The sequence below is a fragment of the Callorhinchus milii genome, unplaced genomic scaffold (genome assembly GCF_018977255.1).
Source record: "Callorhinchus milii isolate IMCB2004 unplaced genomic scaffold, IMCB_Cmil_1.0 Scaffold1, whole genome shotgun sequence".
NCBI lineage: Eukaryota > Metazoa > Chordata > Chondrichthyes > Chimaeriformes > Callorhinchidae > Callorhinchus > Callorhinchus milii.
The window spans coordinates 75687684-75705557 of NW_024704742.1; the positions used below are offsets into that span (position 1 = coordinate 75687684).

The window sequence follows — 17874 nt, forward strand, 5'->3', positions numbered from 1 at the left end:
GTGAATAATAATAATAATCCCTGCATTTTACACATCTTGTTACATTGATGTTGCATATTAAAGCACTTGACAAATTTTACTGTAAAGTGCAGTGTCTGTATGTTGGAGGTGTACGTGACAGTCAATGTGCACACAGCAATGTCCTACAAATAGCCATGAAATGAATGACCAGTTTTATCTGGGGGATTGTTGGCCAGGACACTGGGAGAAACTCCCTTCTCTTTTTGAGAAGTGCCATGCTCATCATCTCTTCTGATCTTAAAGAGATCTGCAATATCACATGTTTGCCCACAAAACAGACACTCCACTTCAAAATACATCCTGTGAAGTGCTCTTGAAGTGAAAGGTCATATATATCAAAAGTAAAGATTATTATTATTATCATCAATTAACCACCGTTTCTCAACTGATTCCTCACTTCATGGCTGTTTGTGTGACATTGTTGTTGCTGTGTGCAAATTAGATGCTGGATTTGCCCACAAAAAAGTGCAGTCAATAATCTACATCATAATCATTTTATAATCTACTCTGTGAAGCGCTTTGAGACATCTCAACAATGTGGGTTGGAGGGCAGTGGGGTAAGGAGGATGACAGTCGAACAGGAGAGTCTTGAGATGGGTCTTGAAGGAGGCAAGGGAGGGGGTGAGGCGGAGGGACTGTGGGATGGAGTTCCATAGGGTGGGAGCAGAGTGACTGAAGACCCACCTGCCAATGATGGGGCGGGCGAGGCGAGGGATGTGAAGCAGCCCGGAGCCTGCTAAGTGAAGGAAGCGGGCAGGTTGGTAGGGAGTTAGGAGGTCGCAGAGGTAGTGGGGAGCAAGACCATGGAGAGCTTTGAAAGTGAGAACCAGGATGGTTGAACTGTATCCTGTGTGATGGGAAGCCACTAGAGTCGGGCAAGGATGAGGCTAATAAGGTCATGGAGCCTGGTGTGGGAGAGGACACAGGCTGCAGAGTTCTGAATGATTTGCAGCCTATGGAGGGAGGAGTTTGGGAGCTCCACATCGTTGAGACGTCTTGCGCTCGTTCTCAATGAATCACACCAGTTCTAGCCAGGCTCCACCGGCTCCATATCACTGAACAGATTGATTTCAAGATCCTCATGCTCATCATCAAATCCCTTCATCCCCTGGTACCTCCCTACCGCTCTGACTTGCTTACTCCCCAACCCACTACTTCCACTCGATTGGTTCCAGCCTCCTGCTTGTCGCTCGTGCCCTCTGTTCCACCGTTGGCGGCCGCACTTTCAGACACTACGGTCAGAGACTCTGGAACACTCTTCCTCTATCCCTCTTCTTGCCCCCTCCTTCCCCATCTTCAGGTTATGCCTGAAGACCTTCCTCTTCGACCATGTTTACGGTCATCTCCCACTGGCTCAGAGTCGTGCTCTCCCACTGACAAGTGCCCTGGGGCGCTACCCTTCATGAAGGGTGCCATATAAATGCAAAATTGTTGTTGATGCAACCTGAACCACACTTGATTTGACATCCTGATCAAACGGTTCTCTGAACACATTCCTGCCAGGAGACAGTGAGATCAAGAATCTTAACTTTATGTTATATTTAACTATAAACTGCTGTATAACTTTCTCCCATTTACACTTTACAAAATATTTATGTAAAGTGGGTGGAATTTTCATTGAAATAGATTTTAAAAATCTGTGGTCTGAAATTTCTCATGGTCTTAGCCGTAAGACCATTATTATAAGCTAGGTTATGCAGAATTTAGGATAATTATTATTATTAATTTGGAATTACAGAAAATTGTCTTCCAAATTAAGACTGAATTTACACAGTTTCCCAAATTCTGTATGATCTTAAAATTAAATTTAAATTGGTCTTAAAGCATTAAGACTACGAGAACTTTGGGGCTTCTGAAATCTGATTGTCAGAGGCTGTGGGTTTGAACCCCACATCGGGACTTTGAACTCAGTCAAGGCTGACAGTTCAATACAGTACTGCGAGACTATGCCTACGATCACCACCCCTCTCTCCCCATCTCGGTGTCAAGCTCTGCCACTATTAAACGCTCTGAGACTCTGCCCTGCTTGAAAGGTGCCATATAAATACAAGTTGTCGCTGCATTGTTGAAGATCCTGTACTTCAGATGAGTCATTATACCGGGATCCTGTCTGCCTGTTCAGGTGGACAATAAAGATCCCTTCACACGAGTCGAAAAGGAAGTTTCCCCTGGTCTCCTGGCCAACATTCCCCCAAATAAAAAATTGTCCATTTACTTCATGACTGTATGTGGGACTTTGCTGTGCACAGATTGGCTGCCACATTTGCCTACAGATACACAGTTACACAATTACCACACTTCACAGTGAAAATCCTATCAAGTGCTCTTAGATGTCTTGACCATACGATAAGGTGCTATAGCAAATGTAACAACTACTGTAGAAGGTTGCAAAAGCAAAGTTTTATATATATATATATACAAGTTGTAGGGATATAGAGAAAAAGCAGGTAAATGGGATGGAATATATCGCGCTTTCAAAGAGCCAGCACAGACACAATGGACTGAATGACCTGCTTCTTTTCTCCAAATTTTTCTATGGTTAATAATGATGCCAGAAATTGAATGCTGCTCCCAACACACCCACACTATTCTATCCCTTTTATTCTACTCCTGCACTTGCATTACTGATATTAAAAACATAGCAAAATGGTGAATTCAGTCTTAAATTTAAGATTGTTTTTCTGTCATTCTTAAAAGAAACTTACAGAAAAACAAATTAAAAATTAAGAATCTGTCAAATTCTGGGCACTCTAAAATCCTACATAAACAGAATGACCCTAGACCCAGGTGCACCCAGGTAGCCTCAAGTCAAGAACTAAGGCTGTGTATGAGGGTATGGCTAGAGTTTAACCAACGTAAAGTGTGTGGCTTTGCAATGGTTCTCACCCTTTAATGTATACCCGCGTTATGTAAAGGACAAGGTGTACCAGGTGGCCTCTGTGTAGATTCTTCTCTGTGACATTCAAGTTCCCTCTCTATGTGAAAGTTCACTACACAAGAATTAACACAACGTCAGGTAGTCCCATTGCTTTATAGTGTGACAATGGGATGCTTCAGTTAGTGTCCTTCCTTCACACTGCCAGACAGCTGACTTCTGCAATAACCTGTTTGTGTCTCTCCCTCCCTCCTTCAATTTAACAGACTCGAGATGCACTTTTTAGAAAACACAACCGTATTTTATTGGTCCTTGAAACCATATGCCTCACTTACACTGCCTAATATAAGATAAATAGTTGCAACATTAAGAAATAGAAAAACACTGACACCATAACTATGACATTAGCAGCTTTCAAAGTTAATGGACAAAGAAAAAACAATCTTAACCTGAAGACAAGGCTCTCAGGTCAGGCACATACCTTGTTGATGACAATAAAGGCGAAGAGCGACCCCAAGTCTAATGAGCCCCTCATGTTTCATTCACTTCATGGCTGTTTGGCAAATTTACTGCCGCGTTCATCCGCAAAATACAACAACAACCCGCGTTTATATAACGCCCTTCACGCCGGATGGCGTTTCACAGCGCTTAAGAATTATCGTAAGACAATTATAGCCATCACACATTACAGTAAATCCTGTGAAGCGCTTCGAGACGCTTCCACGATGTGAGAGGCGCTGCACCAAATGGAAGAATTATGGTGCATGCACAGCACAGTACAGCACAGCACAGTACAGCACAGTACAGTACAGTGCAGTACAGTACAGTACAGCACAGCACAGTACAGTACAGTACAGCACAGTACAGCACAGCACAATACAGCACAGCACAATACAGCACAGCACAGCACAGCACAATACAGCACAGCACAATACAGCACAGTACAGCACAGTACAGTACAGCACAGCACAGCACAGTACAGCACAGCACAGTACAGCACAGTACAGCACAGCACAGCACAGCACTCACACCACTTGCACTGCTCACTACAGTTCCCATAGTGCTGAGCATCAGACCTGAGCAGTCACAGGGGCGGACCAACAGCAAACTTCCCCAACTCTGGTATCTGCTGCTGGGTGTTTGGGAGGACATTGCTGTGAGTGTGTGAGAGTGTGTGTGTGTGGGGTGGTGTTGGCTGACCAGATGCAGCTCCTCTCTGGCTGAAGACCCCCTGTGAGAGGCACCGGCAGGAAGATGAGCGTCTCCTCCATGGACTTGCTGTCTGATGCGGATTCTGAGGAGGACGAACTGTGCTCGTTGGAGTGAGTGCTGCGCTGTTAGCGACTGGCGAGGTTTGCCTCCCTCCCGGCTAGTGGGAGGGAGGGAGGGAGGGAGGGAGAGTGAGTGAATGAGTGTGAGTGAGTGAGTGAGTGTGAGTGAGTGAGTGAGTGAGTGAGAGTGAGTGAGTGAGTGAGAGTGAGTGAGTGAGAGTGAGTGAGTGTGAATGTAAGTGAGTGAGTGAGGGAGGGAGTGAGTGAGTGAATGTAAGTGAGTGAGGGAGGGAGGGAGTGAGGGAGTGAGTGAATGTAAGTGAGTGAGTGAGTGAGTGAGTGAATGAGGGAGTGAGTGAGTGAGAGAGTGTGAGTGAGTGAGTGAGTGAGAGTGTGAATGTAAGTGAGTGAGTGAGTGAGAGTGTGAGTGAGAGTGAGTGAGAGAGTGAGTGAGTGTGAGTGTGTGAGAGTGAGTGAGAGAGTGAGTGAGTGTGTCAGTGAGTGAGTGAGTGAGAGTGAGAGAGTGAGTGAGAGAGTGAGTGAGAGAGTGAGTGTGTGAGAGTGAGTGACTGTGTCAGTGAGTGACTGTGTCAGTGAGTGAGTGTGTCAGTGAGTGAGTGAGTGAGTGAGTGGCTCAGCGCTGTCCTCATGGGCACTGCCCGGTGCTCCAACCTCTCTCATCATTGTCCCTTATTGCAGCTCTCAGGGCAATTGGGGAAAAAGGTTGTGTGTGTGTAAAAAAAAAGCAGATGAAATTGCTGAATGTTTTCGACCTCCAAAAAAAAGTTAAAAAGTGCAGTAAGTCGGGAGATCGCTGTTATTTTAAAAGCTTGTGCTGGTGGGGTTTAATGCAAAGGTTTTGTCTTTATGTGAAGGAGGAAGAGAGGAGAAGTGTGTGTGTGTTTGTGTGTGTTGGGGGGGATCAGATCAGTAAGGTTATCTGGGTATAGCTGGTGGTTTTAGCCCTAAGTCAGTCAACAACAACAACAAGATGGCATTTATAGAGCGCCTTTCATGTTGGGAGCACGTCCCAAGGCGCTGGACAGTTGGGTCGGGACCCGAGCAGTGGGGGAAATGGTCAGGGGAGGGGAGGGAAGGGAGGGAGCGAGGAGGGGGAAATGGTCAGGGGGAGGGGAGGGAAGGGAGGGAGCGAGGAGGGGGGAAATGGTCAGGGTGAGGGGAGCGAAGGGAGGGAGCGAGGAGGGGGTAGAGAGTCGAGAGGGGAGCTGAAGGCTCGGGCAAAGAGAAAGGTCTTGAGACCAGCCTTGAAGGAGGAAAGGGAGGGAGGAAGTAAGGCGAAGGCACTGGGGGATGGAGTTCCAGAGCCCAGGGGTAGTCCATTGAAGTCAACATCTTGAAGCATTTTAGGAGAGGGAAGGAGGGAGGTTAGTGGTCTAACTGGTTTCCTGCGATTTCCCCTCATTTGCTACTTTTGCATCAGTAACTTTTATTCAAATACAGCCCCTCTGATCGAATTAATGTTAGGAAATGCTCATTGCTGCAGGACTGGGGGAAGAGAGGAAGACTATTTGGGGGAAAAAAAGAGAAGGGAGTTTCTCTCACTCTCTGCCTGTGTCCTGGCCAAAAATCCCCTAGCTGTTTGTGGGAACTTAAATAATAATAATGTGGTCACTCAATCCACTGCAAGTGGCTGCCGCCATTCACCCACAAAATACAGTCACTCCACTTTACAATATATTCTGTGATGTGCTTTGAGACGTCTTGAAGACATGATAAGGCGGTGTATCAAATGCAAGGATTATTATTATTAGCTTGCTGTGCACAAATTGGCTGTCCCTTTTGCCCACAAAACACACTTCTCTACACTTCCCAGTAAATGTTATGCCATTGTTAAACCCTCGGAGATGCTATCCCATGTGACGGGCACTACATAAATGCTGTAAGTCTTGTGAGGCATTTTGAGATGTCCCTCACTTTCCCTCCCCCACCCCCCCATCCCCAGAGTCACCTGCCAAAAGCTACATCTGGTTACAGCAGCAACATCCCATGTAACCGTGCGACCCATGGGCAAGAGAGATGCTGCTTTCTCTTCATATTGCAGATGTAATCGCTTCATAACTTGTACTTTGTCATATTGCTATCTTATTTGTTTATATATTGAGATAATTGAATTCCCTGATCCCCAATGTTATTCAAGTACACAATGAAGTACTTTGAGACTTTTCAATGTGGATAAGACCTTATATCAAATGCAAGGATTATTATTATTTGATTATTATTCATCAGATGTAATGATTTTGGGCCTTTAAAATAGTCTTGTGAGCCACAGTTGGAGCAAAGTAAGTTTTCCACATCGATGTGTTCTGAGAGACCCTATAAATTCTTTATAATGTACGTGAGAGTACTGTATACATTGTATTTGAGAGAACTGCATACAATTCTTAATACACTGTATATAAGAGTACCATATACAATTCTTTACAATGTATATGAGAACATCATACAATTCTAGATGTTTTTACTTATTTTAGAAAGGGATGAGATGAACCACCTAATTGCTCTTCAAAAAAGTCAAAATAATTGATCCATTATTTCTTCAATATCTGTTGAATAAATTACATGTATACTGCACAGAACAACCGCAGATGATGAATATTGACAGTGCAGTGAGTTCACAGAGCAGGGAAACGTTTACTTTTTAAATCTTGAGTAGGGAAAACGTTTTGGAGTTTGCACTACTTCTTTTGGTGTATGTTGTGTAATTTGTGTTGTAACATTGTAAACCTCGCCTCTGATACAGTTCCCACTTACGTCAAAAGTGCTGCCTCTCTCCCCCACCCCCCATCTCAATAAAACCTCACTCACCCCTTCCAAATCTGTCAAATTGCCAGCCCATCTCACCAACCTGCCTTTCCTCTCCAAGGTACTGGAGTGAGTGTTTCCACAGTACCGAAACTGCACCGCTCAGAGTCACCAATGACATTCTCTCTCTGTGACCAGGGCTCTTTGACTTCTTGCTCTCCTTGATCTCTGCCGCTTTCGACATTGTTGACCACTCTATCCTTCCCCTCCTCTCTTCTCAGCTCCACCTTCATTGTTTTGTCCTTTCCTGGGTTCACTCTTACATGCCCCAGCATCTCCACCTAGTCTCTTCAGACAGCCTCTCCTCCTGCCCCCTCAATCTCATGTGGCTTTCCTCAGGACTTTATCTTTGGTCCCTCTCTTCTTCATTATCTATACGCTCCCACTCTGTCATATCATCCACAGACATGGAATGGTGTCGCCAAGCGGGAGCAAGTAGATAATGAAATCTGTTACTCTGTGTCTACCCTCAACTCCAAGAGCCTGGATGAGCTTTACTTTTCTTCAGTTCAGTGTTGATAAGTCAGAGGCTCTACTGCTTGGTTCAAATCAGTACTTTCTCATCTCAGGCACTGACTGCATCAACCTGCAGGGATGCATGTTTTGTTTGGCTCCTGACTGTCTTTCAAACCCCCTCATCCGGGTTCTGATCTGCTCAGCTTTCCCTCACCTCCATAACACTGCTCCCTACCTTCCGTCACTATCTCTGTTCTTGGGTTACCGAGACTCTCAACCATGACTTTTATCATGTCCAGGCTTGTTAATATCAATGCTCTGCCTGCCAGATTCCACAGCTCTTCTGTACACAGTATGCAGACTGTCCAGAACTATGCAGCCCATGTCCTCTCCTGCACCAGACTCCGCAGGCTTATCACCCAATCCTTGCTCAGCTCCATTGGCTCCACATCCCCTCAGGGATTGTTCTCACTTTCAGATTCCTCCCCACTCTGCGACCTCCTTCATCCACACTCACCTGGCCTCTCCCTTTACTCCATGGGCTCCAGCCTGCTTCATGTCTCCTGTCCTATCCGCCGCACCATCAATTGGTGGGCTCTCAGCCATTGTGCCCCTGCTTTCTGGAACTCCAGAAGCAGAGGTCCTTCCATCCAGCTCCCTCCCTCCCCTCCTTCAAAGCACATCTCAAAATCTATCTCTTTGACTGTGCTTTTGGTCATTATTTCCCTCCACACACTACTCCGTTCCCATACCCAGCTCGGGTGCTCATCCAGCTTTGTCAGGTGCTTTGAGATGTCCTCTTGATGTGAAAGGTGCTATATGAATGTCAATTGTATTATATTCTTATTTGAAAAATGTTGTCTTCAGCCTGGGCACCAGTAGAAGAGCACCTTCGAGCAGACAGAGGGAAAAGCTCCCAAAACTCCCATTCCTGAGAGCGGATTCTTGGGTGCAAAGTGTTGCAGGGATACTTTCAGATGGACTAAGACAGTAAGATGTTGTTGTTGACGACAGAGTCCACAGTTCTTAAGGGCAATTCCAGAATAGACACCAGGAAGTATATCTTTACTCAGAGGGTAATTAATAACTGCAACAAGTTACCAGGAAAGGTGGTAGAGGCCAGAGGGATGAGATTAAATTTCAAATCAGCACCTCGTGGCATCCTCCTGATGTGAAAGATGCTTCTTTAATGTAAATTTCTATTGTAATTTGTATATTACATTTTGCCTATAAAATATACATTCATTACATTTTAAAGTAAAATCTGTGATGTGCTTTGAGACATCTTCGTGATGTGAAAGGCATTATATCAAATGTAGGCATTATTATAAATGGGTCGAAAGGCCTTCTTCATCTGAACCGCTCTTGTGATTTTGTGTGATGATGGGAATAGCCTTGACTATGGCATTCCAAGGTTGAAACACCCTATGGACACTGACTATAAACTTGCAGGTGAAGAATATTCAGTCTAGTTAGTAATAGAGGACAGCTGAGGATTAGCAGCATTTCAACAACCATAACTTGCACTTATATAACGCCCTCCATGCAGGGTAGTGTCACAGATTGGGGAGGACAAGTTTGCAGAGTTATGGGGAGAGAACGGGAGGGGGGGGAGGATTTGGTGAGAAGTGAGCATGAATGGCACAATTAAAGTTTAAGTTGGTGGTAAGGAGAGGAAAATCAGTTGGTAGATTCTATTGTTGGAGTTTAATGTGTGCAGCTGTGGGTGAGTCAGCAGTTAGCAGTTATTGCTAAATGAGCTATTGGAACTGGTGCTGACTGGACTATTTGGAACCAGGTTTGTGGTGTAAAAAGGAAGAGGCGGAGAGAAAGCCCCTGAACCAGACAGCAAAAAAAATTGAAGAAAAACCTTAGGCTACTCACTGGGTAATGTTACACAGTATAAGAACCTCCTGCTGCAAACTTTTTTGTTGCACCTGAATCGTACTTTTGCCTATGTCATTAGTTCTGACATGAACCACAGCTTCTGACTTCTTCCCTTCCCCTCTCTATAAACCTTCTGCACTCATTCCATTTCACCCCTTACTCAGGCCCCTGGGAGACAGCACACCATTCAGGACTCATGGGTTGGTTCAGTTCTTGCAATGAATGTTCACTCCACTCAATAGCAAATCTCCCACTATCACTGAATGACTGCACATATCTCTTCCCCGTTAGAGAACTACTTTTCTCATGGTACCGCGGTGTTACTTGTGGCTGTCTAGAGTTTGCACCCTCCCTCATCTCGTTCAAGGTCTCTTTCAAGACAGCTTTCAGTCATCTTTCCCCTCCCCACACCCAGCTCAGGAGCTCATTCAGCAGTGGCAAGCATTTGAGATATCTTCCCAACATGAACGGTGCAAGTGTAAGTGTAAGAAAGTTGTATTGCATTGAATATTGATTCGTCAAAGCAATTCACTACCTTTGTCTCTGCTTTGCTCCTCAATGATGATCACTTGATTATTATCATCATCCTCTTATCACCCAATTCACCAGGGGTAAGCGGTGACCACCTTAAAGTGGCTTAACACAGCCCCCGGGACCTCTTCTCAATTCCTTTTGCTTACCGTTACCATCTTGGAAAATCAGAATCATAGAATTACACAGCACAGAAGGAGGCCATTCGGCCCATCGTGGTTGTGCTGGCTCTTTGAAAAGAGTTATCCAATTCAATCCCGCTCCCCCGTTCTCTCCCCATAACTCTGCAAACTTGTCCTCCCCAAATAATTATCCACTTCTCTCTTAAAAGTTGTTATCAAATCAGTTTCCGCCACAGTTTCAGGCAATGCATTCCAAATCTGAACAACTGTGTGAAAACATTTCTCCTCACTTCCCCTCTGTTTCTTTTAACAACTATTTTAAATTGGTGCCCTTGGGTTACTGACCCACCGACCAGTGGAAATCGTTTCTCCTTGTTCATCCTAACTAATCCCCTCATAATTTTGGAAACTTCTATTAAGTCTCCTCTTAACCTTCTCTGCTCCAAAGACAATAATCCTAGCTTCTCTAGTCTCTCCTGATAACTGAAGTTTCTCATTCCTGGCATTATTCTGGTAAATCTCCTTTGCACCTTCTCCAATGCCTTGACATCCTTCCTAAAATGTGGTGCCCAGAACTGAACGCAGTACTCTAGCTGAGGCCTAACCAGTGTTTTATAAAGGTTCATCATAACTTCCTGACTTTTGTATTCCATACCCTATTTATAAAGCATAGTATCCCATAAGCTTTTTTAACAGCTTTATCTACCTGTTCTGCCATCTTCAAAGATTTACTTATATGAACCCTCAGGTCTGTCTGTTCCTTCACCCCCTTTAAGATTGTACCATCTAGCTTATTACTGCCTCTTATTCTTCCTCCCAAAATTCATCACTTCACATTTCTCCACATTAAACTTCATCTGCTACGTGTCTGCCATTTTACCAGTCTGCTACTATCCTCTTCACTGTTTACTACTTTTACCAGCTTAGTATCATCTGCGAACTTGGAAGTATACTCCCTATCCCCAAATCCAAGTTATTTATATAGGTCAAAAACAGCAGTGATCCCAATACTGACCCCTGGGGGACACCACTGCACACTTACCTCCAGTCAGAAAAACAACCATTTACCACCACTTTCTGTCTCCCAGCCAGTTCTGTATCCATGCTGCTACTGTTCCTTTAATGCCGTGGGCTTCTATTTTACTTACAAGTCTCTTATGTGGCACTTTATCAAACACCTTTTGAAAATCCATATAAACTACATCAACTGCACTACCTTCATCCACCCTCTCCGTTACTTCATCAAAAACTCTTATCAGGTTTGTTAGACATGATTTGCCTTTAACAAATCCATGTTGGCTGTCCTTTATTAACCCTTTTTTTAAAAAAGTGAAAATTTATTTTGTCCTGGGTTATATTATCTAGAAGTTTCCCCATTACTGATGTTAGGCTGACTGGCCCGTAGTTCCCCAGTTTATTCCTTCTGTTCCTTTTTGTACAGGGAGGATTGAAAGATTGTGGCCAGAGCCTCAGTTATTTCCACCCTTACTTCCCTCAGTAAGCTAGGATGCATCCCGTCCGGACAGGGTGACTTAACTACCTTGAGCACCGACAACCTTTTTAGTACCTCATCTCGGTTTATTCTTATCCAATTTCTCTACCCTCTCCTCCGATACTGTGGCATTGGCTGAATACCTCTTTTGTGAAGACAGATGCAAAGTACTCATTCAGTACTTCAGCCATGCCCTCTGCCTCCACAAGATTTCCTCTTTGGTCCCTAATTGGACCCGCCCTACCTTTGACTAACCTTTTATTTATATGCGTATAAAATACTTTAGGGTTCCCTTTTATGTTACCCGATACTCTTTTCTCATACAATCCCTTTGCCCCTCTTATTTCCTTCTTGATTTCTTCTTGAGTTCTCCTCTGTAGTTTCTATATTCTATTTGATTATCTTCTGTATTTTGAACCTGACATTTATCATAAGCATCCTTTTTCTGTTTTATTTTAATCCCAGTTTCCTTATTCATCCAGGGAAGTTTGGATGCCCTACCTTTCCCCTTTGTGGGAATGTATTTGTTCTGTCCCCAAACTATCTCCTGCTTGAAGGCTTCTCATTGTTCGTTAGTTGTGTTTATCTGTTGCAATGTTGTGATCACTGTTGTCAGATGCTCTCCTACTGAAACCCGCTCAACTTACCCCATTTCATTCCCCAGAACTAGATTCACCACTGCTTCCTTGTTGGGCTGGAAACATACTGGTCCAGAAAGTTGTCCTGCACACATTTCAGGAATCCTTCTCCCTCCTTGTCCTTTACACTGTTATTTTGCCAGTCTATGTTAGGATAATTGAAGACCCCATTATATCACCACTTATTGGTTTTGCATCTTTCTGAAATCTGCTTATAGATTTGCTCGTCTATCTCCTTCCTACCATTTGGTGGTCTATGGTATACATCTAACAGAGTAACAGCTCCTTTTCTGCTCCTTAACCAAGTAGATTCTGTTTTTGGACTCTCTAGCACATCGTCCCTTTCCAGGGCCATAACCATGTCTTTAATTAATATGGCCATCCCTCCTCCTTTTTTCCTTCCCTATCCCTCCTGAATACATTGTAGCCAGGAATATTCAGCTCTCATTCCTGCCCATGTTTGAGCCAGGTCTCCGTTATTGCTGCTACATCATAACCCCATGTGGCAACTTGAGCCGCAGCTCACCAATCTCATTTGTCACACTCCATGCATTTACGCACATGCACTTAGTCTGTTCTGCATTTCTCCCCCATCTAATCCCTTGTTTTTCTTGATTATTCCTGATACCATTGATATTCATCTCTCCCAGCCCTCTATATAACTTGTTTGTCCTCTCAATACTGCATCCTGATTCCCTTTCCCCCTCAAAATTAGTTTAAACCCTTCCCCACAGGACTAGTTAACCTTCCTGCAAGGACATTGGTCCCAGCCCTGTTCAGGTGTAACCCATCCACCTTGTACAGGTCCCAGCTGCCCTAGAAGTGGTCCCAGTGATGCAGGAACCTGAAGCCCTCCTTTCTGCACCATTTCTCCAGCCATGCATTCATGTGTTTGATCCTGCTGTTATGATACTCACTTGCATGAGGCACTGGGAGTAATCCAGAGATCACCACCTTTGAGATCCTACTCTTTAGATTTTTCCCTAGCTTCTGATACTCTCCCTGTAGGATCTCAGCCCTTTTTTCCCTACGTCATGGATCCCAACATGGACCACAACTTCTGGATGTTCCCCTTCTCCTTGTAGAATGTTTTGCACCCATTGAGTCAATGTTTCGGATCCACAACCCTTCGACAGAACAGGTCGTGCACCCAAAACATTGCCTCACTCTCCTTTCTGCATAAATGCTGCCTGACCTGCCGAGTGTTCCCAGCAACTTCTGTTTTTGTTTCAGATTTCCAGCATCTGCAGTATTTTGCGTTTTGTTCTTGCAAGTGTCAGTCTGGCTCAGTTGGTAGCACTCTCACCTCTGTCAGACGTCTGTAGGTGACTCAGATCCCTTAATCAGGAATCCCATTTCCCGAAATACCCCAAATTTGACACCATGTTTGCAAAAGTATCCACAAGGTCCACTGGAGTGCTTTCTACAGCACTCATATCTCTGTTTCTGAGGCTTTCCGCCTATGAACGTGTTCTCTCTCTGATCCTCTACTATACGTGTGTTGGATCATTGTACCCTGTGTTTCCATTTCAAACACACACTTGAGCACACTGCTGCTGCTAAGGACGTGCGGAATTCAAGATCTTCTCCCAACATTTCAGTGTCTTGTTGCTTCTGAGATTTTAGCCCTGTTGAGAATAAGCAGACATGCTGTTAAGCAGCGGTCAGATATGCGGCCCTCTTTTGTAGAAAGTTAAGCTGCTGTTTGAAAGCACAAATGTGATTCAATACAAATGTAGATGGAGCATTGTTTAAAAGGGAGATAGATATTTGGGAAGCGAAGGTTATGGAGAAAAGGCATAGAAATTAGTTTAAAATATCTGTAATGAACCAATAATAGGCTTGACGGGCTGGTTGGCGTCTCCTTTCTATAACTGGAGTAGCTGTAGATTAGACACTATTTCTTGGACGTTCAAGGCAAACAAATTGTAGTGAACTATTTTAACCAATTTAAGCATTGTCATGCACTTGAGTTCTCAGTATACAGGTGTTTTATTTCTCACGACTCACTCATAGTTCAAAGTATACCCATACCTGTATTGAAACGATTATTATGTTTTTGGTTATTATCTGAATTTTTCATTTCAGTGATGTTACAGCAGCCTGTCCAATAAGCCTTACCTGGCAGCATCTTGCTTGTTTACTACACAATCTTGGTGACTAGTGGTGACTTTTCAAAGATGATGTTCTTCAGGCTATCTGTCCTGGACACTCATCTATCAATTATATACTAATAAAACAACATGTCTGTCTGTCTGTCTGTCTGTCTGACAATCACGCAATAACCGATTAACGTAGAGACATGATTTATACCTCATTGGAAATGTCTTGCATCTGGCAGTGTCATGGGCATATTTTTGGGGCGATCTCCTATCGTTGATGAACTGTATTAAAAATTAAGCCCCAAAATATGAGTTATCCTAAATCATGTCTCTACGTCAATCGCTTGTGACATCATATACCCACTGCGACATCATGTCCATTGCGATATATAGTATATAATAATCTGTGAGACTGTGAGAGAAAATATATTATAAAGTGTGAGAGAGGGTGAGAGAGACAGAGACTGTGAGAAGAAATATATTGCAGGAGTCCTTCCAGCTGAGTATACATAAAGACAAAATGTCTGTCTATGTGTTAATCTACAACTGTGGAGTCCTGTAGCTCAGTGGTTAGAGCACTCGCTTTGCAAGTGAGAGACCTGAGTTCAATTCCAGGCAGAGGGCGAAACCTTGGGCAAGTTTCCTTACTCCACACAGAGCCTAATAATAATTCCTCCAAAAACCAAAAACAATAATAAATTGGTCATTTTCAATCTACGTTTGTGGGACATTGCTGTGCGCAATTGGCTGCCGCGTTCGCCCACAAATATACAGTCAATTCACTTTACAGTGTGTTCTGTGAAGCGCTTTGGGACGTCCACCCGACGTGAAAAGCGCTATATCAAATGCAAGGATTATTATTATTATTATTATTCCATATTGGATCCTTTGGTTGCAAGCGAAGCTGCAACGGGTACAGCTAGTCTTGTATATAAACAGAAGCTGCTGGGAACACTCAGTAGATCAGGCAGCACCTATGGAGAGAGGAAAGAGAGTTAATGTTTCAGGTCGATGACCTTTCGTCAGGAAATCATCTTATATAGGTTGAGTTACACTTACAATCTGGACTTGGGCAGAAGGGGCTTCATAAATAATGTGATGCCAATTATGAGGAAGACAAATGTACATATAGGTGGCAAATGGTGTTCAATGAAGTAAAATGTGGTCTTGTGTTTTGAGAGGAGGAACACAAGAGAAGAGTTGCACTGCGTACACTCAGTGACTGTGGGGCAACTTGTGGAGGAGCAGCCTGACCCAGAACTACAGAACTGCACAGTAGGTCTTTGAAGCTTGATGTGGAAGTGGACAAGTTAACATAACAAATGCAAATGAAAGGTAACTGAGAACAGAATTGTTGCCTCCAAACTGTAATTTCAAAGGTTTCTGTAGGTTTTCGGTTGTGATGCAGAAAAACTAATATTACAGCAATTAAGCTGGTCAGGAAAATATTATTTACTGTAATATGGACCCACAGACAACAACAACAACTTGCATTTATATGTCGCCGTTCAGATAAGGTAGCGTCTCGGAGTGCTAAACAGTTGTGTACGAGTGAGCAACGCAGTTGCTGTGATCATTACGTTTATTAGAAGGGAAAAAAACAAAGAAGTCTGTTAATTTTGTCTTTTGCACGCAGTGGTAGTCTGTTTGGTTACTTGGGGCTATTGCCCCATATCCACTCTAGAGGTGCCATTTACTTTGCCAGCAAAATATAGTCACTAGACACAACGGTAATTCCTGTCGAACGCTGTGAGTCATTTTGACCATGCGGTAAGGTGGTATATCAATGGCAAATATTACTGTTACTCCCTCGCTGGCAAAAAAACAACATGACTGGAGCTGTGAGGATCTCGAGGGCTTGGATAGAGCTACAGAAACAAACGGGAAAGTACTCAGTTATACTGTACGAGGAGAACAGACCGACTGTGAGCTGGCTGTAAATCACACCCCTAGCTCCTAGTCACGTCTCTTGCTTGCATTGCCTGTCAACAAGATGACTCCCAGTTACAAGAATGTCTCCTTGCCATTTGTGTAGCACCTTAGCACCATCACAGTGTGGTGTTCCCCAGGGCTCTGTCCTCGGTTCCCTCCTCTTCAATATCTTGGTCCACATCATCATGTGGGGTCAACTTCCGCATTTATGCGGATGACACCCAACTCTTTCTCTCTGCCTCGACTGTTGATTCCAGGACCTCTGCTTTCTTGGTAGATTGTCTGACAGGGATGTCCTTCCATTGTGAAAGGTGCTATATGAATGCAATTTGTTGTTGTTGTTATTGCATGGTCAAAAAGTCTTGCAGCGTTAGATAGGAATTACTGTAGTATCTAGCAACTATATTTTCTTGGTGAAGAAGTTAGCAGCAGACTATGATCTAGAGGCATCATTGGCATCTTTGTGGGGTGCATTTCAGTCTATATAACCCTATATTGTGTGACTTCTGTGACATAAATCAGTTTTCTTGAACAGTATGCTTCTATGATAACATGATAACATAACATCCCATGTGGTTGCCATGTGGTTAACACAATTTCACCATCCCCCCTAGACTAACCCTGGTTCTGCTTGTGCTAGTCTGCTGCTGGAACCTAAAAAAGATGGCAATACACTGGTTGCAAAATCCGAGTACTTTCCCATTTGTTCATTTTGAAACCTCCTCTATTACAACCGATCATACCCCATTTTTTAAAAAAAATACAATTTTATTTTGGTTAACTGGGTGTCTGACACATGCAGAAACCCATCATTGTTCGAAATTGAGAGTGCCATGCAACCTGCCTAGACATAGAAATTCCAGAGATATTTATTGGAATGGAATGCGCACTCCATCCCAGAAACTCCTCACATCTTCCAGAATGTTGGAGTGTATTTCATGCTTGTTGTGATGCACATCTGGTTTCTGGCTAGATTCAGAATTATCATTTGTAAATATCTCATTGTAGCCCTCTTGTCTGCTGATATGTGTTAGATAAGCTGTACTGTCATTTTTTCTGAACCTAAAAATCAAAAAGCACCACATGAAAAATAAGTCAGCCTGGCTTAACTGGTAGCACTCAACACCTCTGGGTCAGAAGGTTGTGGGTTCAAGCACCACGATAGGCACTTTAAACTCATAATTTAGGCTGACACTCCAGTGTCGTGCTGGAGGCACCTTGGGACATCCTCCTGACGTGAAAGGTACTATACAAATGTAATTTGTTGTTGGAGGAGGAGGAGCGCCGCATTATCAGAAGCACTGACTTTTGGATGAGACATTAAAGCAAGAACCAATCGTCCTGCCCAGGTGGGTATTTGAAGATCCCATGGCACTGTTCAAAAAGAGAGAAAGTTAGCTTAAGATATTTTTATAACTGGAAAATATTTTTCTGACAAGCATTGTAATAATAAACCTTGCATTTGATAAAGGCCTATCAGGTGGTCAAAGTTTCAAAGTGCTTCATAGGATGTAATGTAAAGTGTAGAGACTTTACCTGACCTCCTTCAACTACACCGATCAGGTATTTTCTCTTTGCTCAGTGAACACCAGGCTGTTTTGTGTCCCTCAACCTATCTACCACACCATCAGCAGGCAAGCTTTCAGCCAATCTGACCCCACTCTCTCAAATTCCATCCTGGATTCGCTCTGATTCATTCTCTCTCCCCCTCATTCAAGGTTTGT

The 17874-nt window shown here is 43.7% G+C and overlaps 1 protein-coding gene across 3 annotated transcripts in view; it reads left to right on the plus strand.

Annotated features, from left to right (window-relative positions):
* Window positions 1-3988: 3988 nt before the first annotated feature.
* The window catches only part of dapp1 (dual adaptor of phosphotyrosine and 3-phosphoinositides), a 37685-nt gene continuing 23799 nt past the window's right edge, over window positions 3989-17874 (plus strand). For all 3 annotated transcript variants that reach the window (XR_006084855.1, XM_007891947.2, XM_007891948.2), the window contains exon 1: window positions 3989-4218. Coding sequence is in view for 2 of the 3 variants with exons in the window: in XM_007891947.2 (XP_007890138.1) it covers window positions 4151-4218 (68 nt within the window). In the remaining variant the exon portion in view is untranslated. The remainder of the gene's footprint in view (window positions 4219-17874) is intronic.